The sequence below is a fragment of the Ursus maritimus genome, unplaced genomic scaffold (genome assembly GCF_017311325.1).
Source record: "Ursus maritimus isolate PB19 unplaced genomic scaffold, ASM1731132v1 scaffold_10, whole genome shotgun sequence".
In the NCBI taxonomy this organism is placed as follows: domain Eukaryota; kingdom Metazoa; phylum Chordata; class Mammalia; order Carnivora; family Ursidae; genus Ursus; species Ursus maritimus.
In genome coordinates, this window is record NW_024423344.1 from 67,655,502 (window position 1) to 67,683,181 (window position 27,680).

Consider the following 27,680-nt stretch of genomic DNA (forward strand, 5'->3'; position numbering starts at 1 on the left):
AGGATTTCACTAAGAAGGTAAGATTGGCAAAAGGCTTGCAGGAGGTGGGAGACAGCTGGGTAAAGAATTCACTGGCTCAGGAGAAAGCCTGAGAAAGTCCCTACGGCAGGAGACGGCCCGGGGTGAAGGAGAAGCCCCCACAGAGGCCAGTGTGTCTGCAGCAGACAGTGTGGGAAGACAGTCAGGGAGGTCATGGGTAGACAAGACCATAGCAGCCCTTCTGGCCATGATAAGGTCTTCACTGAAGGCCTCTGAACACAGGAGTGATATCATCTCATCTACCTTTTAAACTTATTTTTAAACGATCACTCTGGTTACTCCGTTAGGATAAACTGGAAGGGGTCAAGAAAAGGATCTAGAAGATTTGATAGGAGGCTCTTGCATTAACCACGGCATGAAAGGATGAGGGCTATGGCCATGGAGGAACTAACAATGACTCTGGCACCCCCTCTTCACCCTATTCCCTAGGTTTCCAAACCCTTCTTACTGCCCCCCTCCCCCACTGAACTGTACTGCCCCTGAGCCAGCCTGACACTAACCCTTCAGCCAAATCCACTCTTAATTTCTCAATAGCCAATCCTCTCCATGTTGTTCAGAGATGAAACTCTCTCTCTTCTCCCCCCAAAGACCCTCAATTCCACCCCCAAGATCCCCAAAGAGCCTTGTTTCTTTCTTTTTTAAAATATTTTATTTATGAGGCACCTGGGTGGCTCAGTCAGTTAAGCATCTGCCTTCCACTCAGGTCATGATCCCTGGGTCCTGGGATTGGGTCCCGCGCCAGGCTCCCAGCTCAGCAAGGAGCCTGCTCTTCCCTCTACCTCTGCTGTTGCCTGATGTTTGTTTGTTTGTTTCTTTGTTTATGAGAGAGAGCATGGAGGGGGGGAGCAGAGGAGGAGGGAGAGGGAAAGAATCTCGAGCAGACTCCCCACTGAGCGTGGAGCCTGATGCAGGGCTCCATGTCATGACCCTGAGATCATGACCTGAGCTGAAACCAAGAGTCAGACACTTCACTGAGCCACCCAGGTGCCCCTGTGAAGAGCCCTGTTTCAAACCACATCCCTATAACACTGGCATCTTCCATGTCTTCCCCATCCCTGGACTTCCTTTCTTAGCTCATTCTCTCTTTTTCCCAATCCTGATAAAACCTCTTGTTCTTACTTTGAGCCATGATGATTCCTTCTCTCTGCGACCATGTAACACTACCCCTGTACCCGATCTGCTCTCCTCATCAGCCCTGGGTAGAAACTATCTTCACCGGCAAAGATGTCCTAGGTATCAACTCCCCACCCCATCAGGAGGAGCGTGAGACTGTCTGTCCTTTCTCCCTACCTTCTTCAAACTCCTCTCACTGACTTCCAGGACCCTGCAGTTTCCTGGTTCTTTCCCTACTTTCTGTCTTTTTCCCACCTGCCTCCTTCCTCAGTGAAGGTGCCCCCAAGATCCAGTCCTCACAGGGGCACCCCCATCCTCTTGGTGTCTGCACTGCTGACTCATATTGCTATGGGTGAGCCCAGATCAATAACCCCCGCTCCTCTCTTAGACTGAACTTCTGCATTTCCAAGTACTTAAAGGATTCTTAGCACCTGATGTCCCACTATCTCCAACTTAATAGAATAAATTCCCATGGGACTTGATCTCTCTCGTGATACTGGTCACATTCTCCTATCAGAAACATAAGGTCATTATCGTGCTCGCTTCAGCAGCACATATACTAAAATTGGAACGATACAGAGAAGATTAGCATGGCCCCTGCGCAAGGATGACACGCAAATTCGTGAAGCGTTCCATATTTTTGGGAAAGCCGCTCATGGGACCAGAAGACACCTGGTCTGTGTTGAGTTGGCAGGAATGGCTGAGTGCAGGCCAGTCGGAAAAAAAAAAAAAAAAAAAAAAAAAAAAAGAAACATAAGGTCATTATCTCTTCTAAGTTTTGAGCAATTTGAAAGCAGGAGCCCTGTCTCATACTCTTAAGCATCTCACAAGGCTGAGCCCTTTGCACAAGGAGTAGAACTACCAATTATAATTATACTCTTCAACTCAACTGATCAGTTCCATCCAAAAAATAAGCTTTTAAAATATATTTGATCATGAAAGTATGATCTGTCCCTGTTTTCTGTAAAAGTCATTACTTAAACTAGAATTAAAATTCTCATCTCCTAAAGGTCTGGTCAATGTCAATTTAGAGATATTATATTTATCCAGATTTTATTCGGGTAGGTTCAATCCTGGACATGAACTAATATCCCAGAAACCACAATGTTCACAGAAAGTTACATTGTTGGCCACTGAATCCCTTCTGATAAAAATTTCGAGGAATTTATCAAAAGAACATTTTTCAATAAAAAGCTCAAAACAAAGTACCGAGATTAATTTTTTTGGCAGCATATAATAAAAAGTGAGGACAAAACAGTGTGGAAAGAATTTTTTCTTTTCAAAAGGACAGATGGGAAATGAGATCAGGGACTTCCAGGCCCTTTGTAAGTAGTAGGGCCTGGCTTCCTTTTCAGGTCAGTGGTTTGTAGATCATTATCAGTCTCATGTAAGTAGAAAAGGAAAAGAAACAGAGGAAAAATAAAAATCAGGATGTTATTTAAAGGGAAATGGATTAACCACATTTTTCTATACAACGCTGAGAACACTCTAGGATTCTCCTGTATCTAAACATTTCCAAAAACGAAAATTTCTAGGATTGCCCATTATTAATAATCTTTCCTTGGTACACTTATCTTTCACTTAAATTCTCTTGCTAGGGAATATGATGTCGATACTACGCCATGAAATATGCAGGAAGAGCACCGGAGAAATTACTCCTCACTCTGACTTTGACCAACTTTAAGGATGACAATAATTTCACATCTGTGGAGCACAGAAATCCTGCAACCATATGCTCTCTGTTTTTTCAATTGTAGTAAAATACTCATAATATAAAGTTTACCATTTAAACCATTTTTAAGTGTACAGCTCAGGAGCATTAAGAACGCTCTCACTGTGGTGCAGCCATCACCACCATCCACCCACAGAACACTTTTCATCCTGCAAAACTGAAACTCTATACCTATTAAACAAAAACTCCCCATTCCCCCAGCCCCTGACCACCGCCATTGTACTTCCTGTTTCTATAAATGTGACTATTTAAGTACCTCTTGTAAATGGAATCATACAAGATTTGTCCTTTCTGATTGCTGCATTTCACTTAGCATAATATGCCCAAGGCTCACCCATGTTGTGGCCCATGGCAAAATTTCCTTCCTTTTGAAGGCTGAATAGCATCCCATTATATGGATAGATTCCATTTTGTTTATCCATTCATCCACTGATGGATACTTGGGTTGTTCCCACCTTTTGGCTGTTGTGACTAATGCTGCTGTGAACATGGGTGTACAAGTATCTCTAAGTCTCTGCTTTCAATTCCTTTAGGTACATCTCTGGAAGTGAAACACAACACGCTCTTTTTATTTCTTCCATACAAATCCTATCCTTGTTAGTTTATATCACACACCAAACACTAGTTTTTGTGAAATATAAATGGTGTCCATAAATGCCTCCGGCTTCCTTTTTGACTAATTACTACCTTTCCCATGTTCTACCACTTTACTGCACACACATTAGTAACCTTGTAATAAGCCAGGATACAAGGAGCTCCCTGGCAAGCTGCATATTCAGTGGAGTGACGGCAACAGTTAAGAATGTCAAACCACCAGGCACCTGGGTGGCTCAGTCAGTTAAGCATCTGCTTTCAGCTCAAATCATTATCCTGGAGTCCCTGGATCGGGTCCTGTATCGGCTCCCTGCTCAGCAAGGGGTCTGCTTCTCCTTCTGTTCCTCCCCCTGCTCCTTCTCTCTCTCTCTCAAAAAATCAAAAAAAAAAATTAAAAAATAATCTTTAAAAAACCACCAGTATCACCTGGTAAAAGACTTCCACCTGGAGGAGAACTATAACTGGGAGTCAGTGGCCAGAACCACATGGGGTTCTATGCATCTGAAGAGAAGGGGAGCAATCCTGGGCATTACTTTCAGTTGTGCGTAGATGTGTCATTTCTTCAGCAAAAGTCAACTTACGTTTCTTGATCTAAAACATTCTAACAATGAAGAGATTAAGTGGATGTGAGGTGGGTGGGAGGACAGAGATTCACACACACAAGGCCTGAGGCTTCACTGGGGCCACAGCACAGGTGGTGACACTAGACCACAAAAGGCATAAGAAGCCGTTAGTGAAAAGCCCAAGACAATGTACTTAGGTATGAATATATACAGTGTGACAGTGAGTATTAAAGGGATTAAGAGAATGGGGGAAAAAATCACTGTGGACTTGAACAACTTCAGAGGACAAGGGATGTGAAGTGGCCTCAGAAGGGTGAGAAGATTCTAGAAGGATGGAAGAGAAAAGAAGATATTGCCAGCAAGGAGAACCATGAAGCCAACACAGAGACAGAAGAGAACAGACCCCAAAGCATGGGGCTGATTCTGAAAAGAGAAGTGCCATCAGCTAGTGAGGGATGTCTCAGCCACACTCCTGCCCCTGGCTCTGGCAAATAAAACTTAAATTCATAAATATTCTGAGGGCTGAGAACTGTCCTTTTGCCTTTTTAAAATCCACACTGACTCCATGTCTCTCAGGTTATTTTGTCTGTTTCTTTTAAACACTCTTCTCCCACCCTTCAGCAAGTACATCTGACCAAAAAAATCTTCTCTACATAAGACTCGTGTTCAGAGAACACAGGTGTCCTTGAAAGCTGATCAATATCAGGGTGCGTGGGTGGCATAGTGGGTTAAGAATCCAACTCTTGGTTTGGGCTCAGGTTGTGATCTCAGGGTTGTGAGACTGAGCCGTGCATCAGGCTCCGCACTTACTTGGCACGAGTCTGCTTCAGACTCTCTCTCCCTCTCCCTCCACCCCTCGCATCCCCCTAAAATAAATAAATAAATCTTAAAAAAAAAAAAAAAACAAAACCTGACCAAGACCAACATATGTCCTGCCCTAAAACGGTACAAATGTTTCATCACTATCCATACTTATATTTTAGTAAATTATCACTTTGAATGCATTTGACAGAACTTTGCATGAAGTTCTATTATTTTAAGTTAACTAGTAGTGTTTAACTAGTAAGCATATTGCAAATTAACCCCCAGCATGCATTTCTGCTCACAATTTGACCCACTTCCTAACCATCTTCCTATTTTTTCCCATATGAAATACTTTCTCCTGATCTAATTGTTCCCTCTGCCTCTAATAATACAATGATAGTTCCTTGTATTATTCTATTCTGCCTAAAAATAGAGAGACAGAGGGAATCTGTGACACTTCTAAGACATTTTGCTCATTCAGCTACGTAGACAGTTATTAAAATCACCAAGACAATCTAACAAGAAAGTACAGTGTAAATGGCCTTACTTAGACTATAGGAATCTCAAGGAAAACAAGTAACAGCATCCAAATTTAAATGTAACCCTCATAATTGCTGTGATGGGGATCAAAGATGAAATTCAAGCTCCTTAATCTTTGGGAAAAACCCCGAAAACAGAAAATAACTTGCTTATTCAGTCTTGGCCAGCAAAATGTCAGTGAGTTCTTTGCCTTCCCTAGAAAATTTGTGCCTGGTATCTCCAGGGAAATAGTTACAAGCAAAAGGGACAAAGGAGTTTTTCTCAGAGTTTCAATCATCTGGTTCTACAACTGCTTACACATCCAGGTTCCTTGTCCCTGGGGTAAAAAATGATACTAAATTAACTGTATCTTGTTTCTTTGATTTGTTTGCACCTTAAGTAATTTTATCTCAGGCTGCAAATACAACTTTGCATTCTAGGTTGCAAACACTGGGATAACTTTATTACTCATACCAAGAAGAATACATATACTTCATACTCAGAGACATTTGAGATAACCTTTAGCTCCCTCGGAGCACACTACAGGAAACCTGTGTCAATGTGAAGGATAATTTGTACTCATCTGATTTAACGTCTCATGCTAATAAACTTATTGCCAAAGTCATAGGTGAAAGAAATCATCCTCAAGCTTCCATTTCTGTTTTAGCCGAGTAGTCTATTCATAAAATGAGGTTTTCAAAACGTCATATTTTGGGGCATGATCTGAAACCATTTATCAGTGGAAGGTACTTCGGCAGCAGCACCACACTCATGACCAATGCCACATCCACAGCATTCCTTATTTTTCAGGAAGGAATTAAACAATAATCACTTTCTTCACATGTATCTCTAACAAGTTTTAAAAAAGTGAACATTTGTGAGAATTCCCACCTTTGTTATAAACTGGTGGAAATCTGGTGGGAAAAAAAAAAAACTTCAAGGAATATAATTTAACAATGGTTACGAACATGGAAGTTTCTAAAGACAATGCAGTAGGCACAGAACTGTATGTGGTAGGTTGTTTTGGGCAGTGGGATTAGGAAGAAAGGAGTGGGAGAGGCGTTTAACATCAAGTATTTCAATAGTGCCTATTCTGTTCTGTTTTACAAGTATGTAGTGCTTTTTATTTTATTTTTTAAATTTATTTTTATTTATTTATTTGGTGTGGAGCCCAACCCAGGGCTTGAACTCACAACCCTGAGATCAAGACCTGAGCTAGATCAACAGTCGGAGGCTCAACTGACTGCGCCACCCTGGTGCCCCTGTAGTACTTTTCAAATTAAAAAATGAAGAATGAAGCTTTAAAAAAAATAAGGCAGCTCAATTCACAGAAGACATGACATTGGATGGTAATAGCACTGGGTAAAGAAGCTTCGAGGCAGAAAAGAAGGAAGCACCATGATGAGATACGTCCCAGAGGGCAAGGAAATAACCAGAACCTCCAAACAGACTGAGGTGACTCCAGGCTGCCCAGCCTCTAACATGATTGGGGTCCTACTCTTCACTCCTCACTACCCTCAAAGCTCTTGTGAGTCACTCGGCCACAGGGTCTTTGCAATCTCAAAGGCTTCAAGCAACAATCTAGAGAGCAGCTCACAGCAGGAGCCGTGCCAGGTCCTCGGCTGGCAGCTGCTGAGATCCAAGGAACAGCATCTGTCACGGCACCAGAGAGGTAGATGTCAAGACATTCCTGGTTACCCCAAGCCCTTCCTTCTCTGTGAGCCCACACATGGTTCAGGGGCTCTCTCGTGGTGGTTTCCCAAAGTGCTATCCTGAAAGGACACATGACAAAATTCTCCAGTGCTCCCCAGCAAAGCCTCTTCTTAGCACCAAGGCACTGGGCAAAAACCCTAAATCCCTCTTCAAACAAAGCTCATAAGATATAGGAGGCACTTGTGTCCGTTAAATCCACCCAGAGTATAGCACTTTTATTTAAAATATAACACACACAAAAAATACTTATGTTCCACAGGTAATACATATATGTATGTAAGCATATGCATGTATTTGCCTGTATGCATATGTAAACATGTATAACACATATTCCTATCTGTGTGTATTTATATGCAAAAATAATACCATTTAAAAAATCAACCCATAAAGGAATGCATGGAAAAATATAATGATACAACTTTTCTCTCTTAAATAACATCTTCATCTTTTAAAAATCCTAAAATTAAATAACCAAACAGTAACTCACTAGATTAAAAAGAACTGTTTGTAAAGATCAACCACATCTATTTAAAAGTTATTTACCTGAAAGTCATCATAAGGGAAGAGCAGCATCTCCCTTAAACAATCATTCAGTATCTGTGTCTTCTTCTGGACGATGACATTTTCATAGTCGAGTGGTTCAATCAGCTTTGGCTTTGCCTAAAAGGTAAAAAAATAAGCAACTGAAACATTCTTATAGATAAATGCAATTCCTTGAGATTAATGAACTTTATACTATCTGCTTTTGCATTTTCCAACTTTTCTTCAATGAGAGCATGTTAATTTTACTACAAGGAAGAATCACAAACAAGACATAAAAGTTATTTTCAACGGAACAGAAGACACTTCCTTGTACTCAGTCTATCTACAATCATGCTTATTTAGTTATTAAAGCACAAAGAAGGCTATGAAGTCTGGTGGAATGTCCAGTTGTGTCCTGGGTCACCCCCGGCTAGGTCAGTCCCCATCCAAGCCTTAGGCTCTGCTGGAACTGCCCTGCTTAGGGGTCCAGCTGTGGTCTGGTAGTGAGAGCTGGATGCCAACAGTGGCACTCTTCTTGGCCCAGGCTTAAAACATCCACAGGACTCACTATTTCACTTAAGACTCTACAGAACTCTTCTCAGAGTATCAAGATATCCCTGTCTCCTAAAATGCCTATATACACTTTATATAATACCTAAACATATAAAAATGTGAGCTGTGGGGGTGAGAGGATGGTATCACTTAAACCAGTGTTTGTGAGTGAACCTCAGCAGGTAGGGATGACCATCCCTACCATGCACCAAGCAGAAGAAAGAGGCAATAAGCAAGTGGGAAAAGGAATGAGGGAATATGCCTTTTTTGACTATTTTCAAAGTTAGCCTTCTCAGTAAAAATCTCTTCTATCTATTGCTAGGCATTGCCATGGTGTTTGCTGATCACCTATCACATGGAAGGCACTAACTGGGCTAGGTCAGGGAGAAAGACACCTATGCAACTATATCACAGTATGCCAAGTGATAAAACAGGCATGCAGGCACATGTGCGCGCGCGCACACACACACACACACACACACACACACATACACACACACACACACACACAATGTTCTCAGAAGTAACTACGTCCATTACAGCAATAGTTCCTGCAAGATGTTTTGAAACCATTAATAAAAATCATTTGATGACATAATCTCAACACGTTATGCCTATTAAAATGACAATAGATATATACAAAATATATTAAAGACATCTGGTATGTGGCATCACAACTGGGAATTGGTGAGGCTGCTGCATATTCCCCAAATCTCTCCTTTCCTTCTAGGTACAGCGGGACTACCTTTCCCAGCCTCCCCAGTGTTACGTGTGGCCCTGTGTCTTGTGGCCAATGGCAGGTGAGGGGAAGAAGTGTGGCCACTGCCAAGCCTGGACCATAAAAGCTCTGCTAGAGACTGAATGTTGTATCCTTCCAAAATTCGCACATTGAAACCTAATCCCCAGTGTAATGGTTTTAGGAAGTGGGGCCTTTGGGAGGCAATTAAGTCATGAAGGTAGAGGCCTTATGAATTGACAAGTAACCTTATAAAAGAGACCCCTGAGAACGCCCTTCTGCCATGTGAGGACACAGTGAGCAGAAAGCCATCTATGAACCAAGAAGTGGGCTCTCTCCAGATACCAAGCTGGCTAGTGCCTTGATCTTAGACTTCCCAGCCTCGAGAACTGCGAGAAAAAAATATGTTGTTTAAGCCCCCCTACTCCCTTATATTCTGTTCCAGCTACCCTAAGTGACTAAGATAGCCTCCCTCTCTTCTCCCCTCTGCCAGCAGCATGCACAGGACCCAGCACTGGACTCAGGAGGCCTGAGGAGAGGATAAAGCCCCAAGATAGAAGGCATCTGGATCCTCAACCACCCAACAGAAGGCTGCCTCCTGAAAACAGGTGCTGAAATATCCCCGAGCAGGAGTGAAAGCATCCACTGTGTTAACCACTGAGATTCTGGAGTTGTTTAAAGGGGTTGTCAGCCTACTCTACCTAACATACATACAAATGCTCATATTTAACTTCCATTATTTGATTTAAAAGTAGACTCTACAAAGATGTTTGGATATGCTATGAAAAAAATGCAATGACCAAACAAGGGCATCATTATTATAATTAAGCAAAATATACATTATGGGCAGAGATAAAAATATACACAAAAAATTAAAGCTATCGTAATGGGAGTGTAATTTCTTCCTACAAGATATTCATAACGTTAAACTGTTTCTACATTCAAAAAACGGTTCAAAGAAGAAAGAGATTTACACAAAGCATTTTTAAGGAAAGAATTGTCACAGAAAATAATAAAAATATTTTCCAAAATATTTTAATTCAACTTGAATAATGTGTTCCTTTATTTTAGTTTGTTACACTGTACACAGTGCTTTAAGTGCTTGTTGGCAGAATGGATAGATGTCATGATTAGTTAGGTTTTCCTTGGGAACCAGGACTATATTCCTAATAAAACTCAAAGATGAGCATAGCTTTATACAATGACAGAGTTCTGGATTCTGACAGCTACACTTACATTATAAAGAGGTCAGACAGACAGATCCTGCAGGATGGGATAGACACTGCATTCCCCCCTGCTCTGTACGGTGTCCAGCATATGAAGGGGACCAGGTAAGCTCCAACGGGGTGGCCTGGTCCTCCACACCAGCCCTGGGCCCCTCCAAAGGCACCACTGGGTCTGCAAACCCTTCGTGGGTGTGTTCCCTTCCCATCCCTTCCAACAAGGGCCAGCAGTGCAGTCCCTTCAGGCCACAGGCAAGGTCAGTCTGCTTGTCAGGAAACAGTGCTACAATGTCAGCCCTCGTCAGAGAGGGTGCTGGAGGGACCTGCTGAGAAAGGGTCTTTTCTTAGCCTATGACATTTTAGAGTTTTTTGCCTTGCTCCTACGGCACAGCTCCCTAGATAGACTATGCTTGTATTCTTAGAGCAGGGGTGGGCAAACTTTTTCTGAAAAGAGCCAGGGAGTAAATATTTTCAGCTTTGCCAGCTTTACTGGTTACTAAACTCTGATATTGTAGCACAAAAGCAGCCACAGACAATAAATAAACAAATGGGCATAGCGGTGTTAAAACTTTACAAAAACTGGCAACAGCCGGATTTGGCCCAAGAATCATCATTTGTTTGGGGCGCCTGGGTGGCACAGCGGGTAAGCGTCTGCCTTCAGCTCAGGGCGTGATCCCGGCATTATGGGATCGAGCCCCACATCAGGCGCCTCCGCTATGAGCCTGCTTCTTCCTCTCCCACTCGCCCTGCTTGTGTTCCCTCCCTTGCTGGCTGTCTCTATCTCTGTCAAATAAATAAATAAAATCTTTTAAAAAAATAAAATAAAATAATAAAAAAAAAAGAATCATCATTTGCTGCTTTATGCTGTGGAGTGAACTTTACCCTTAGTAGTTAATTCCCTTTTACCAATTTAATAATTTCTTTATATTAACTTTCTATTTCCAATTAATTGACATGTTTCCTGTCGCTGGGCGGATACACACAACATGTTTACCTGTTCTTAAATGTATTTCATGATCATTTCTCACCAATTTGACCAAACCTAGATTGTTTAAAAGGTTTAATAAATGAAAACTATAAAAATATTCACAGGTCAGTTTTGCCTATTTATGATATGCTATCATTAACTGGGTGGATTACTGTTTTTCCCTGATGGTATCTTGAAGTACTGAATGACTCAGTGTAACGTTGTAGTTGTTAGGATTACCTTGCTTTTGTGTGCTACTGTGTAACTTGGAAGGTTTTCACACAGATGATCACACTTAATCCACTGTGAAATTAATTAAACAAGGAGGCCGTGTCACTGAGGTAGTTCAACTGCCCTGGTGGCCTCTGTAAGCCAACCAAAATCTAAGCCTGGGAATGCCTCAAGGTTACAAAATCAAAAACACTACAAACAACCAATTGCAAACAGCCAACTAGGCTTCAGGCTACAGCCAATCAAATAATTTCCTCTCTTTGCTTCCGCACTTTCTCTCTCCAAGCTCCTAACAGCTCCTAACAACTTCTGGTTTGGTGCCACCCAATTCAAAATGATTTTTGTCCAAACTCTACCCATGTTTAATAAGCCTCAGTTTATCTTTTAACATCACTTAGAGCCACTATAAGGTAGAGGCAGGGAAACATCGTTCCATGCTACTGAGGCTGCAAACTGAGGATGACATGTTGAGCGAGTTGCCAGAAGGGCCCAGGTAACCTGCAGACTGGATCAGAACATAGTCTCCATCACACAGAACTCTTCTCCAGGCTGCCCTTTTGCCGGTCTGTGCTCACCAATGCTCAACCTGAGTAAACGTGGGGAAAGGTTTCTAAGCCAACCCTTCTGTTGAAGAATGATGATGCATGTAAACAGGAAAGCCCACAGGGCTGATTTCAACATAAGAGAAATCTTCGTGGAAGAATGACATGTCTTGTTTGGTCTCAAGGATTGTGAAGATTTGACACATGTACAGACCCTTAGATCACTCACTGAAATGACTCCTGGAGACCTGACTGGGCAGCGGTCTTCAGCAGCTGCAGGGAGTGCTTTCCAGGACAGAACCACTGACCCCAAGGAAAAGGGGTCAACTGGGAGTGACTCATTTGCTACCTAAGAACAAGGCAAAAGCTCTTGCTTCAAATACAAATAATAAGTCACTGGCACCATGCCTCATGTGGCCCTCAGGAGGGTAACGGGTGAGAATGGAGATTGGCGAGGGAACAGGAAAGGAGACAAAGAGGAGGTGGGGGAGGAAGAGATAAAAGGGACCGACACCCAGGGGTGAGGCAGGCAGGAGCCACAGGAGTGGATGAAACACAGGAGGAAGATAAAGACAGAAGCAGCAGCTACAATCAGAAAGGACAGTGGGCCCATGAGAAGTCACACCTCTAGGTCTACTCAACTGGGGGTTAAGAGCATAACTGCCTATTTTCTAGAAGAATGATTCACTGGTTACAGCTGTTCACTGTTCTTCAGCTTCACTAAGCTTTTCCAAGTGGTCACGTGAGCAGGGGGACAGCCCACTAGGGTAGGCAACGGACCAGCCTACAGAGCCACTGGTGACCGGAACGTCACACTAACAGCAAAGTGAAATTAGCTAATTACCAGACTGCTAGTACCCCACTCCCAGTTTAGTAGAAAGAGGCTTAGTGTAGATCTGGCACATGGCCTTGGTTTTAGAGCCATCAACACACTTAAGTTTAATCCTTCCTGGGGTGACACAGCTACAAGAGCCAAGTTCTTGATTTTCTATGGTCAAAAGCAAGATTCTGGACCCAGAATTATCCAAATCAACCAATGGTCATGGATGGAGCTGCTCCTAGGCCATCAGAACCACCATGTTTTGAAAACCTGAGAATTCACCAGTCTGGGTTTTAAATATTCAAAGACGCTATGTTTCCCTAAGCACGGTGGGGGCTCGGTCAGCTCCTGAGTCTGTGACATTCAGAACTTGTACAGTGGATTATATTGCTTTTATAGTAAGTGAAAAATGTAATTCAATCTATATATACAACTTCTCTAGCTTTCGCCCCCATGTGGAGGTTAAATGTCCTTATTTATGAACATTTGTTTCTCAGGTTATTGTGAAATCAGACAGGGAGCAAACCATGGTACTTTCAGTTTACAAAAGTCTACAAGAGTGGTTCTCAAAGTGGGGTCCCGGTAACAAGCAGCAGCAGCATCACCTGCGAAGTTGATACAAAAGTAAACCGAATTAGAAATTCTATGGGTAGGACCAGGTATCTTCACTTGCATAGGCTCCCCCAGGAATTCTGATGTCCCAGGAACTGGGCTGGAATTTGTTAATTCAGAAAGGGATCAGGAATATACCCAGTGCTAAGCTCCTTAACCTCTTTGGGGTTATAGACCCCTCTGAGAACCTGGGCCCACTCTCCCCAAAAATGTGTATACATATTACTTTCTAAATTTTTACACATAGATCTGGGGGAGGGCTGTCATTCCTTGGAGAGTAGCCATGGAACTGAGTTGAGGATATTCTGGACAGTGGGAGAGGGTGGCTTGTAAACATTTAATTCAATACAGCAGGAGGTGCTGGCAGAAGTTAAATGCAGAGCTCAGGGAGGAGGCTGAGCCAACTGCGACCCATGGGCTGGGACATTTCCTCACCTCACCACGGAAGTGACGCCTCAAGGTGAAGGAAGAGTGGGAATTCTTCAGGTGGGCACAGTTCTCAACTCCTTCACCAACATGCAGCCCTCTTATGGAGGCAGCTGTGCGGGTTCCGGCTGTGTCTCTAGCCCCCAGGCCCAAGACAGAAGCAATGTGGCTCGCTTCTGATACAAGCTTGCTCCTGTCACTCGCTCACACCTCTACACCTGTCACCAGCCTACAGCCCTGCTGGCTGCCATCGACAAATGTCCTATTTTAGCAGAATCCTTCCTCTAAAAATCAAATCTCCCACAAGCAAATACGCCAAAGGAGTGAAAGCAGAGTTGCTCGAGCCCCAGGGCACACAGAACTTGGCCCTGTACCAGGGCGCACCTCCCTCAACCCATCAGAGATAGTCTTTCCCTTCTCCAACAGGGATGCCTCCTGTTAATAGCAGTCCTAGAAGGCAGTTTATTCTACCTTGGGCTGAAATGACCTGTAAACCTCCTTAACTATCGGTGCCTTGGGACAGGGCTGGGTCTCTTTATCCCTGCCCCCACCCCCAGCATCTAGCCCAGGACCCAGAGACATGGTGACTGTGCACAAAGCTTGGTATCCCCCACTTGCATCGACCCCTGCCCAGGCCCCATGTCTGTGTAGAGCTCAGTTGCTGCTCAACATCTTGGCTTCTTAGGAAAATCTGCAGGACCACAGCGACTGTGTCAGTCCACCCAATGTCATGACGCATGTCACATGAGGTGCAGCATGAGGGGTCATGTTGCAATACAGGTATATCTCAAGGTGTTTGGCCCAAGGACTACTTGGGGGATATTTGAGGTTAGTCATCGCACAATCTGAGAATGCCCCCAAAATTATTCACCTCATATATGAAAGAAACCTAACAGAGGTTTTTTTTCAATCCTAAAAATTTATGTGATGCTACCAAACATTACAAAGCTAGAGGAAACTTTCCTAAACTATGATTAATAAAATGCAAATGTTGACTAATGCTATAGGAAAGATTAAATGATCTACCCAGAGTGATCAAACCAAACCATGATCATATGAAGAGGTGATAATAGTATGAAACCAAAAAATGCAGGGAAGAAAGTATTAGTGAGGTGTACCAAGAGATTTGCACAATAAAATGTTGTTCTCCTGTATTTCTGATGTTTATGGTTTGAGTAAGCTTTTTAGAATTTGTAATTTGTTGTGATTTCTTTTCAAACTCTAAATAAAATATTAACTTCCATGCCTCATTTTGTATTTATAATTTTGAATTATTTTTTTAGACAAGGCCCCTCACATTCTAAGCCTCATCACTCACAAAACCTGGCTCTGCCCTGGTGGGGCCAGAGATACCCCGCAGATGTGAATCGAAGGCAGTTCAGTACAGAGGTTAAGAAAGCTGAGCTGCACAGTTGTGTGGGGCTCTTACCAGGCTCTGTTGAGTGCATGCGTGTAAAATGCTTGACAGAGCCTGGCACACTGTAAGCACATGATAAATGCAGCTGTTGTTATTACTATTATAAGCATTATTATTATTAAATGTGTTGCTTGCACGACAGTGCAAAAATCATGACAGTGATTTTTGTCTGGTGGGGGAGGGGGAGTGGTAAATGTTCCACATACATTCAATTTTACCACTTTACAAAACTGGTTTACAAAAGTTTACAAAAACTTTCCTGTACTCGCCAAGAACATATAAAATAAAACAGACAACAATGGTAGGGGCATGCACAAAGAAGGAAACACAAAAGGCCAAACAGAGGAAAACTGTATACTAATAGAGATGACACTGGAATTCAGGGATTGAGCCCAAAATAAACACAAATAGATGCTTACAGTAAAAACTGAACGGAGTATTGATGAAGTTTGTGTCAGGCAGGACCAAGAAGAACTGTTGGGGGGTCAGGGTGTATACAGGAGCACTTTAGACCCACTCCCCTAGGACAGGGCCATGAGAGAAGGAGGACTGAAGATTCTAGAAGAGGTGAGAGGGCAGGCGGTGAGCCCCGTGCTGCACTCCTCACAGCCGGTTATGTGGCACTTCAGGGGAGAGAGTGGAGGCAGACTCTACTGGAGGGTTTGGGAGGCCCGGCGCCCACAGACATTTCCTAACAATGAATCAAAACCTTGGCTTCCTTGCCAGGGATCTACAGGCAAGGCCTGAAGCCAGGCCATGTGATCAGGACCGTGGAAGAAGGAGCTGCATCTTAAGGAACAATGTGGGTACAGGTTAGCCCCTGATACCAGGGCCCACCAGTCCCCATCCACTGGTAGAAGCAGGGGCAGCATGGTGAACCCCGGTGATCCTGTGGCTGTCACAGGTGCCAAAAGGCATGATCCCCAGTGCCCTCCCCACTAACCTCCCTTTGAGGCTCTCCGACCTCACTCCTTCCTCCAGCATTTGTTGCTGTGGGTCTGGCTGCCCAACATCCATGCAAATTGAAATTCCAGATCCACAGGCAAACAGAAGCCAGGGAATCCTCTCAGTGCCAGGAAAATGAGATTCCTCTGGAATCCAGCATAGCTGGAGAGCACAGGCGCACAAATGTGTTCAATTTTGGCCAATCATGTCTGAAGCCTCGAAAACCATGGGAAGAGCTCAGCAGAAAGGCTTACTGATTTCATTGCTTTTCTCTCTGACAGGATAGCTTCCTGTGAACTTTCTAGTCATTTCTGGACTTCGTGTCTCTGGTAATTAAATGTTAACACAAGCTCAAATCCTGAATACCACTTCTTGAAATAGCAAACTGAGGAAATGGCAACTCTTGAAGCATTCTATTTTAAGAAATGAGAAATTTATTGTTTCTGCTTACAAAGAATTTAAAACTTCCTTAATTTATCTGCATGACTATAAAAGCTACTTGATCCAGCTGAGATAAAAACGCCTCGTGGAACTTAGTTCATTTTCAAAATGTGCACTTCTCAACGTTGCCAACAGGACCTCAGCGCTGTCGCTGGGGAGGGGACAACGCAGCTTGCAACAAGAAGGAAGAGTGGAAGTTAATCAGGGTGGCCCAATGAGCCTTCCTGCTGCTCCTGTCTTACACACAACTCTCACTACATACTCCCACCAGGAACTTACATGGTTAAATCTGAAGGGAGAATCCTCATTTTCCTATAACTGGCGGGGGGGGGGGGGGGGCCACGGGCACAGGAAATTAGCAGCTGCATCCTTTCCTTGCATGCAAATATTCTTAGCAGCTATGTATTCCTTCTCTCCACAGACTTTTACTAAGCCTGTCCATATCCACATGCATTGTGTCAGGGTCTTCGGGATGCCAAGATAACAAGGACACAGGCCCCACTCTAGAGAGTTCACAGTCCAAAGGGGAAACAGACAGACTTCACACGTCACGATGTGTGTGTGACACACAGGATGACAGCAGAATAACTGACAGCAGTGGGAACCTAGGAGTGGCATCAGACCCCACCTAGAATGAACCTGCTTCCCCCCAGTTAGAGTACAAGCTCCAAAGAGGTCAAGATTTCCATTTTATTTACTGCTCCCTCAACACCTAGAACAAGGTGTGGCATAGTGTAGGCACCCGATGAATACGTGTTGGATGGGGGACAGAACCTGACAACGTGGGGTGCTTCAGAGCAGTCTAAGAGGGGAATGAGTCAGCCCGGATTCAGGGTGGACTTGCAGAGAAAATGGAGACACGAAGGAGCACGCTCCTGGATGGAGCCAGATTTTGTGGGGCCTGAAATTTGCATATTTGGAAGGGGAAGGAAAATACAACAGTATTCTTAAAACAAAACAAAACAACACACACAAAATTTTGAATGTAAAGTTGCTGGAGGCCCTTCTGGGACCCTGGAAAGAATCCTGAAACTGAAGAATCCTTAGCTTCCGGATAAATCCTCCTGAGAGCACTGTGAGTTCCAGAAGCAGCTAACAGTTCAGGATAGCTGGGGCCGAGCTGCGTAACGGGGACGGGGTGCCAGCAGGCCAAAGGCTTGGGAAACCAGTCTCTAGGGGTGCTGCTACAGCACCTCCGGAAAACAACATTTATGAGAAGTCCTTTCTGAAAGGGTACTCTGTGTGGCTGCCAAGCACACGTGAATAAGCCACCCGAGGTAAGCACTGGGGCTCTGCAATGGATGTGCAGGAGAAACAAAGAACGCTTAACTGTAGGACCCCGATTTCTCTGGACAGGTGGGCATCACTGGAGTTGGAGAGGAATGGCTATGCCCCAAGCAGCCCTCAGTCTCTCCTCTAAAAGGGTAAACAACTGGGGCACCAGGGTGGCCCAGCTGGTTGAGTGTCCAACTCTTGAACTCAGCTCAGGTCTTGATCTTGGGATTGTGAGTTCAAGCCCCAGGTTGGGCTCCGTGCTGGGCACAGAGCCTATAAACAAACAATACAGAAATAAACAGTAAACAATTTGAATGGCATCTGTTTGAGGAGGTACCAATGACTGGCTGGCCTGGGGTGCCCACATGTCTCTGAGCTGCCCCTAGACTACAGCCTGCACTGGAAGAGGAGGCCAGAGTGGCAAGTGTGCCGCACTGTGACGGGCCCTGAGGAAGGAAAATGGTGCAGGAGGAAGGGGGCTGAGAGGTACAGAACTAGGCCCCGAGCCATGCTCACTCTGGAAAGCGACCTCCCAACTGCCTTGTCATAGACATGCTCTTCCTTCCCTCGACTCAGGACATTAAAACTTAGGAGATCATGATCATCAAAATATGATTACATCCCCTTCAGTAATACATGTTCTTCTCCAGATTGTTCATCAGTGTGTGCGGAAACAATGGCCTCAGCAGCTGTTGAAAAGCATGCTTGTTGAAAAGGAGCAGGAGGTCCAGTAACATTAGAACTGCGATGTGCAAACATCAGAACCCGAGATTATCTGGTCTAGCCCTCTCGTTTTACAGACAGGAAAACCTGGGAGCGTGGGAGTTACGTGACTGTCCTTGGGCCCAGGGGGAGCTGCCTGCAAGCCTGGGCTGGATCCCAGGTCTCCTGACCCCTGCTCCATGCTCTTCCCCTCAGCCTCTACATTTTGATTTCTGCACTTTCAATAACAGTGCGCACAAGCACGCGATACAAAAAACTGGAGGAGAAAGAGGACCTTACCTAAGCTTGGACTGCGAAGCGAGCTCAAACCTCAGCACTCCCATATAGGTTAATTAACCGGTGAATGTTTAGAAGAATGCATAGAGGACACCAACGTCTCAGACATCTAAATAGATTTCTTACACTGAAGTGTAGTACTATCCTCAGACCAGGCTAAAAGAATGACACACTTATGAATACAGCACTTTATGTTATGAACACTGATAAGATGTTGAATTCCCTTTTTATACAGCACTAAAAAAAAAAAAAGCACTCAAATGAGAGGACTTGCCACTAAATGAAGATTTTATTTAATTAGACATGTCAGCATTAACAAAACTTGGACACTCAACATCAGTTTGACGGAAGGAAGAGTCTGGATTTTATATGTGTCAGTTTTATAAATAACTGTGGTTTTCCAAAAATTATTATCCTATTACTAAAATAAGCAGAATTAAAGACTGTGAAAACTGTCAAATCAATAACATCTAGAAAATGGTATAAAAGACACGTAACAATGCAAGCTGAGGTAATAAAGATCATACCAATCAATGAAAACCCATAGAGCTGCCTGCATTTAGTCAGCTGTGCTCAACGGGAATGTGCAGAGAATGTCAACAAGAGAAGCCCAGACAGGATGTAGGGGACTCCTCCTCGCCCTGTGCCCGTGGGCACGTGAGAAGAGAGCTCAGCGGCATGGGGCTCTCGTCCTTTCAAAGACAATGCCTGAAGGTCTTCTCGCCTGACTCAGGGCATGGACTAAGAGAGGCAAAGGAGGGTGTACNGAGAACAGACCGAGAGCCTGGGGCGCAGGCTCAGCATGTGCCTCACACTTACCCATCCATCCCAGCTTCCGCTTCTGCCTGACATTTTTGCACAAGTATGAAGCAATAATGAAAGCAAAAAAGAAAAAGATGCACTGTAGCAACTGTACAAATAATTCTACTTTAAATTTGTACAACAGATCCTTCTCCAGCCAACAATTTTTCTTTCTAGCATTTTGCTTGAAATTCTTAATTCTATGTCAATAAAAGCTATTTTTGGAACTGTGAAATGAAGAGGTCAATTAAGCTAAAAGGCTCTAAAAGGCCCAATATAGTCAGATTTCAAAACAGCTTCAAGCTACTTATTTGAAAATGGAAGCAGGGGATGGAATATTCATAACATATATTTGGTTCTCAGAAGTGTTTCTGCACACTTCATCACCAGAAAGGCTGTTCAGGGACCAGCTAAAGGCAGGTGTGAGGAGTTAGGATTAAAATCCTGGTCCCAAAAACGTTTACCATTGTTGGAGGCGGTGACAGGCAGATGGGAGTTCATTATACTGGTCCCAGGGTTCTCAAGGTGCAACCCCAGACCAGCAGCTTCGGCATCATCTGAAACTTGTTAGAAATGCAAATTCATCCCAGACCTACTGAATCGGATATTTTGGGGGTGGAGCCTAGCAATCTGGGTTTTTAACAAAGCCAGGTGATTCTGATGCTCAACCAAGTTTGAGAAACCCTCTACCAGTTTACTTTTGTGTATGTTTGAGAATTTCATATTTAAAAAGTATTTTCAGGAAATCCTAGTTCCAACTGCTTATTAGCTATGGGGTCTTAGGGGAAGTTACTAAATCTCCGTATCTACATCAGAAAATGGGTAAGTAACAAGTTCTCTATCATCATCTCACGGTTATTGAAAAGTTTCAGTATATAGGAATGAAATGGTGGTCAAGGGGATCATAAAAAGTTGTGTCACTTGGACACCAGAAAACTTTAGTGCCTAAAACATACACATGCCTTTGCTGGATCACACACACATTATCTCACTAAACCTCCCCCCCCCCCAATCTGTATGTATCATCAGCATTTCACAGATGAGGAAACTGAAGTTCAGAGGGGTTACATAAATTAGTGAAGGTCACACAGATGGTGACCGTTGGATCTCCTGGCTCCAAGCCCAGGACCCTTCCCATAACCCACTTGCAGTAAGCACGATGGAACGTCAAAGTTCTAGAATAGGAAATGCTTCCCCAATGTCTCCACTTCCCTTTGTGGGACAACTGCACAGCACTACTCCACACTGTAATGCTTCAGCCACCACTTCTCCAGGGAGGACAGAAGTCTGAGGCTTTCTGCTCAATTCTGGGCACTGAACTGCCCCGGCTCCATGATCTCACCGAGGGAGAGATAAAAGGCAGAGAGTCCTTTCATGAAAAAATACTCACTTTCAGTCTCAAGAATATTAAAAATCATACCCCAAAATACCAAATCTTCCTGAAGAACCAGGTTTGAATGCTGGGACATATATTAATGTCATTAGGTCGTATTTAATATACATTACCAATAAACAGTTCAAGGATCATCTTATGAGGAAAGGCCAACTTTACACTTAAATCGTGCATTTTTCCTCCACAGGGTCACAAATATGGTACCCCATCCAATGACTCACCCCCTTCAAACGACAACTTTCTGGTTTGAGGTGTATAAGCTATGCAATACGTAGGACTATAGACCTGCCTGTTCAATACAGTAGCCACTAGCCATATGTGGCTATTCCGGATTCAGAAATGCTATAGGCATAAAATTTCAAAGATTTAGCAGGAATAAAAGAATATACAATGCCTTGATATTTCTATAAGGATTAAATGCTGAAATAATATTTTGGCAATAACGGGTTAAAATTACATTATTAAAATTAATTATACCTATTTCTTTTTATTTTAATTTGGCTACCAAAAATTTTTAAATTACATATGTAGGTCATGCTGTATTTCTATTAAACAGTACTATTATAGACTGTATGAAACTTTAACATACAGGTAATTTTTTAAACTTCAAGGCAAAACAAAGGATAAACCACTTCCTGAAACTGTTACCTGGGGGGACAAAACAGATTTTGGAAAAAATACTAACCCACATTAGAGACCAAAACAGGTCTCGTCTTGGTCAAGTAAAGGAGGCAACCTGTGTTGTTGAGTGTTGTTCAGTGCTAAGAGGCCCCACCTTTCTCATCTTTCCTATCTTTCTCCCCCAGGAAGAGCTATCTTCTTTGCCCTACACTCTATGGGTCTCCATTACCTTTTCCACATATAGTGATGGGATGCTGGTAATAAGGTCACACAATGATTTTTTTCCAAATGTACTATAACCATAGGTGAATGGCGGACAAGAAGTGGTACCGATACCAAAAGGGTGCTGGCAAAGAGCATGAGAGAAAAGGGTTTTGACTTTGTTCACATAAGTTTGCACTTCTGTACTCAAGTAAGTACTCACATAAAATGTTAGTTAGCATTTTAGATCAAAAATAACAGAAGCACAGGAGAGTTTCAGGGCATAATACCCACAACCTATTTAGTCAAGTAGCTTTCTCTAGATGCACCCTTTTTTACTTTTGGCAATTCAATTGGATATTGGTGGCTAAACCTTTGAAGGGGAAGGGGGAAGACTGAAGAAGAATCCACAGATCCAGTCTCTCCTGAAGGGCCCTTTCTGCAACACATTCTTTGCCATTACATTCCTCAAAGAGTGACCAGGACCATGCCCAAAAGAACAAAAGGGTGGAGGGGGCATGATATTATGTCAGAGATGGAATACAATGAAAACAAAACCACTCATGATTCCCACTGGGGCAGAAGCCCTCCCCCCCCCCCGCATTAGTGAGGGAAGCTGGAGTATAAACCTTAGCTACAACACAGCAGAGCTGTATAATAATTGAATGTGTTAGAATAACGATGCCACAATGGGCCACAGGAGCACACAGCCCATGGGGAGATGTGGGGAGAGGGTTTCAAAAGGCTTCTTGGAGGAGCTGGCATGTGAGCTGGGACTTGAAGGGCAGACAGGAATAGTCTGGCAGGGAAGCATGCCACGCACAGGAAGAGCTGTGCCAGGTATGAAAGCACCCTCAGTGAAATAGTCCGGACCCTGGTCAGGATGCATTTTGGAAGGTGCGGGAGATGAAGCCAGCAAACCAGCTCAGGGCTGGCCTCCAAGGATCAAATAAGCCATGCTTTGCCTTCTCTACAAAGGAAAGGTAGAAAAGGGGTTTATCTGTGTTTTGTAAAGAGCAGTCTGGCAGCATGCTGGAGCCCAGCTCAGAGCAAGGAAAGAGTCACTGTGGTAAGCTGACCGGCGCAGTCTAGATAACCTTTGGAGATGAGCGGTCTGGAGGGCAGTCACTACCACTATCTCCATCTGATAGAAACCAATCTTGGCTTACAAACGTCAAGTAGGCTTAAAAGACACAGGACCCAGGCCTCATGACTGATTGTAGGGCTCCTTGCATCAGTCACTTCTGCTTCTCCCTTGGCAGTGACCACCCTCCATAGCAAAGAGATCCCAAAACAGGACAACAGCCTGGCTCCTCCCAGAGAACCTGGCGAAACCCTCAGATATCCACTGGTAAGTGACACATACTCTTGTCTGGAAAGTGAGCACTAAAAACTTCTAAAGCCTCAAAGTGTTCCTCTAAGAGAGACTTAGGACTAGCGGTATCACATTACAGGGATATTTCAAACTTCTGGAAGGTTGAGGATAAACTATAATTTCCAAGCCTTCTTGGTTCTAAAATTATACTCACAGTGATATGTCATCTGCAGGCTTGTCAGGCCTTTGTGAATCTCCTGCACAGTTCTCCCTAACTCCAAATTCTGCTGCCACTTTTATTTATTTCCAGACTGGCCAACCCATTTCACTCCCCTTACTCATTACATTGGGTGGCAATCCACTATCCCCTATTTTGTAGCTCCTACAACTCAAAACCCAGAAGATTTTGAATAAACTAAACATAGAACCTGAAACTAAAACTCCAGGGTCTTGACCTGACTCCATCACAGGTTTTTCTGGGATCAAAGCTAATAACCCTGAACCATGGAGCTTTAGCCCCAGAACAGAACTTAGAGATTATTCACTACATGCTTCTCATGCTACAGATGAGAAAACTACTGAAGGAGGGAAGGGTGATGATCAGCAGGGATTACAAGGCAGATCTGGGACCAAAAATATGTCTCTAGTCTCCAAACGGCTTTCTGTTAGACCACCCACACCACCTGCTACCAGTGACATACATAGTTCAGCTGCCCCGGACTTAGCCACTACCTGTCAAAGAGCACGCAAAGCGAACGGCAGCCTCCTCTAAACACAACAGGAACCAACGTGTCCATGTTCCTGGTTAGGGAATAAGCATTTCAGGGTTATCCTAGATCATGCTGTAAATTCATTAAAAAACAAATCTAGGGAAGAAAATAAGATGTCTCCGGACTCTTAGATATTCCATCAGTCTACAGTCCTATCTAACCTCCTGGGGAGGTGATAAAATGTGACACCCAAGATAAGAAAGACAGTGAATTCTCTTTTGCTCATATTTCCAACTCCTTCAGGCACAGCTATCCCTCTCTTTGTCTACGCTACTCAACCACTGCTGTTCTGTCCCTTGTAAGTTGGTCTTTCTCTAAAAATTTCTAAATTTTTTAAGGGCAAGGAGTTTTTCAACCTTTCTTTTTCATCTTTATAATACCAATGCTAAGCCCAAGTAAGTATGTTCATATTTGCTCATGAATTCTATGTAAGTGTCCAGGTATGGATTTTGGAAAATCTGACTGGAAGCCAAAAATCCCTGGCTCTGCCATTTATTAAAGATGTAACTTTACCAAGTGACCTAACCTCTCTGTACTGTGTCCTCATTTGTAAAAAGAGAACCAATAATAGCACGTGCCTCCTAGAACTGTGAGAATTGAAATAATCTGTTTAACAGGCTTAAAACGGTGTCTGGCACAGAGCAAGGCACTATATAAATATTTTTGTTATTACTCCAAAAAACAAAAGAAAGCAATTTGCATTACCCTGTCACAAAAAAATGTAATCAGCCCTTCTGCCTCCCTGTTGATGAACAATATGAGAAAGCAGCACGCTGGAGCTGGGTGGGTTTTCGTGTTCTATGTGAGCAAGAATCCCTGAAAGTAGAGAGTGGCTCTGTGTTGTAATGGGTAGTGACATGGTTGTGGAAGTCCCTTCTCTGGGACAGTTTTCCATGCCTGCATGGTTAGTCAATTCACCCCGACCCTATCTAAGCATGCACTCCCCAAAGATTCCTTCCACTGACAGCCCCACAAAATATGCGTGCACCTTCAGGGTGCCTCATTCATGCAAACTGTTCATATGGACGGTCAGGGGCCCTTGTGCCTTCCGTAAAGCACAGCTGGGCCTGCTTTGGACGCTAAAAATTTGAGAACAAGTTCCTTGCTGGAACTGATGATGATTTAAGTGTTGTCTGCCTAAGTGGAAAAGGATGGGTGAGATTAGCACTCACTGTGCCTAATAAATACCATGTGAGAGCCCCTCATTAGCCAGACCTGCTTGAGGAGAGGAAGGGTGTTAGTGAGTTCGGCAAATCTCAGTGCTTATAAATTTGGGTTGAATGAGAAAACAAATAAACCAAGGGGAAAACCAACAAGCAGAGTGAAGGCTTATGGCTCTGAATAAGTAAACTTTCCTGGTTTTATCACCTGGGAATATGTCACTACAGAAAGCTTATAGGAACTTTCCTTCACCACTCAATATTTTAAAAGCAAACAAAAAAAACCTACTTATCAAATATCACCAATGTCCTTAATATCATTAATTATTTCTAAAGATGTCTACAGGGATGCTGGAAAACCTGCAGGGCCAAAGGGCTTTATAAGCATAATTTAATTAACTCGATCACAGTCATCTAAAGTTTTATAGGATATACACATTCACATGATCATTGCCCATAACCTTATACTTCAGGGTTTGTGTCTTAATTCACTTCTTTGTCTATTTCTAGAGTAAACTGACTTCAGGCAGAGAGAGGTTTTCCCAGGCAATGCACCTACTTGTCTAGCCAGAAGCCTCGTCTCCTACCCGTTACTACATGGCCACAGGTGCTGCCTCTCATGTAGCCATTTAGCTAAACATGCGTTCGTTCAAAATATCAAAGTAAGAACTCAGACTCCGTTTTTACCACTTGAAGATCCCAGAAAAATAGCAAAGAAAAAAGGTGTCTCAAAAAAGAAACTTTTCGGGGAGCCTGGGTGACTCAGGGGGTTAAGTGTCCAACTCTTGATTTCGGCTTGGGTCATGATCTCAGGGTCGTGAGATCGAGCCCCTGAATCTGGCTCCATGATCAGTGGGGAGTCTGCTTGAGATTCTCTCTCCTTCTCCCCTGCTCACACTCATTGGCATGCGTGCACGCTCTCTCACAAATAAAAGTAAATCTTTAAAAAGAAATTTTTCAAAAAATATCTAATGAGTATACCTAACACATGAAAATTCAGCTCTTCTTTATCTTCACATCTTTCAACCTTCTAAATTCCCAAAATAAGATCTATACTTCAGTTCTCGGATGCCTCTTGAAAGTAACCCAATGAAAGAGCAACACAAATGCCATATACCCCAGCCATTTTGGACTCTTAGAGGCCACACCCTGTTCTCTAAATTGCTGAGAAATAACAATTTGAATAAATTATTTCCAGGAATTTAGAGTTTGGGGGCAAAAATAGGTATTCAAATGTAAGCAGGGTAACTAACCTGTAGACGTCAACAATATCCTGATTGTTCCCCTGTTAGTCATTCACAGCCCACAAAGTCATTTTTCAATGGGCTTGGCAGTGAGCCTGGACGGGCATGGAGAAGTTTCGCATGCACTGCCTCCCATGCTTACTGTCAAAATAAGGGGACAAGACCCTCCTATGAAGGTGTCTATAAGCTGAACCCTGCAGCCTCTGAAACTTCAGAACGTCCATATATGTCCTTCTCTAAAAGACACTGGCTTTACCTAGAACAGAACAAGCAGCCCCTGCTCAGGGAGACCTTAACCGTTCTCCTGGCAGAGGAGAAAGAAACATTATTGCCAAAGAAAAGCAGCAAGAGGAGACTTCTGATCCAAGTTTTACAGAACAAATACTGACTTGCATTAAGTGCTTTAAGATATATTTATAGTTACTACTAAGTGCAGTGTTAGTCATCTACAGCCCACAAAGTCATTTCTCAATGACCCTACATTGTACCAATTGCAAAGAATTGGAAACAAATTAAATAACCATCAAATCATGATACTGCTATAAAATTGAATACCATTCAGCCGTTAAGAATAATGACATAAATCAATGGTGACAAAGAAAGATGTTTTTGATATGTTCTGGGAGAAAATTAATGCAGAAATCTATAGAACATTTTCCAAACACACACACCACAATAAGTGACATTTTTATATGCACAGGAGAAAGTCTGAAAGTATACACTATATACCAGGGGCGCTTGGCTGGCTCAGTCAGAAGAGCATGCAACACCTGATCTCAGGGCCATGAGTTCAAGCCCCATGTTGGGTATAGAGATTACTTTTTAAAAATAAAAACAAAACAAAAAAGAAAGTGTATACAACAAATAATTAATTGTGGGCACTTTTGGAGTAAAGATGAGGGCACACACTATTATTCAACATAGTACTAGAAGTCCTTGCAACAGCAATCAGACAACAAAAAGGGATCAAAGGTATTCAAATCGGCAAAGAAGAAGTCAAAATGTCTCTCTTCACAGACGACATGATACTCTATATGGAAAACCCAAAAGAAGCCACTCCCAAACTATTAGAAGTTATAGAGCAATTCAGTAACGTGGCGGGATACAAAATCAATGCTCAGAAATCAGTTGCATTTCTGTACACGAATAAAGAGAACGAAGAAAGAGAAATCAGGGAATCCATCCCATTTACAATAGCACCAAAAACCATACGTTACCTTGGAATTAACTTAACCAGAGACGTAAAGGACCTTTATTCTAGAAACTATAAATCACTCTTAAAAGACATTGAGGAAGACATAAAAAGATGGAAAGATATTCCATGCTCATGGATCAGAAGAATTAACATAGTTAAAATGTCCATGCTACCCAGAACAATCTACACTTTCAA

At 43.1% G+C, this 27,680-nt stretch overlaps 1 protein-coding gene and 1 non-coding gene across 9 annotated transcripts in view; one reads left to right on the top strand and one right to left on the bottom strand.

The window, feature by feature from the left end:
* DOCK9 (dedicator of cytokinesis 9) overlaps positions 1–27,680 on the bottom strand; it is a 178,096-nt gene that overhangs the window by 146,003 nt on the left and 4,413 nt on the right. For all 8 annotated transcript variants that reach the window (XM_040624053.1, XM_040624047.1, XM_008685005.2 and 5 more), the window contains exon 2: positions 7,621–7,737. In XM_040624053.1, coding sequence (XP_040479987.1) covers positions 7,621–7,737 — 117 coding nt within the window. The remainder of the gene's footprint in view (positions 1–7,620; positions 7,738–27,680) is intronic.
* Positions 1,688–1,794, top strand: LOC121101474. Its single transcript, XR_005833465.1, has one exon. It is a non-coding gene; the product is annotated as a U6 spliceosomal RNA (small nuclear RNA).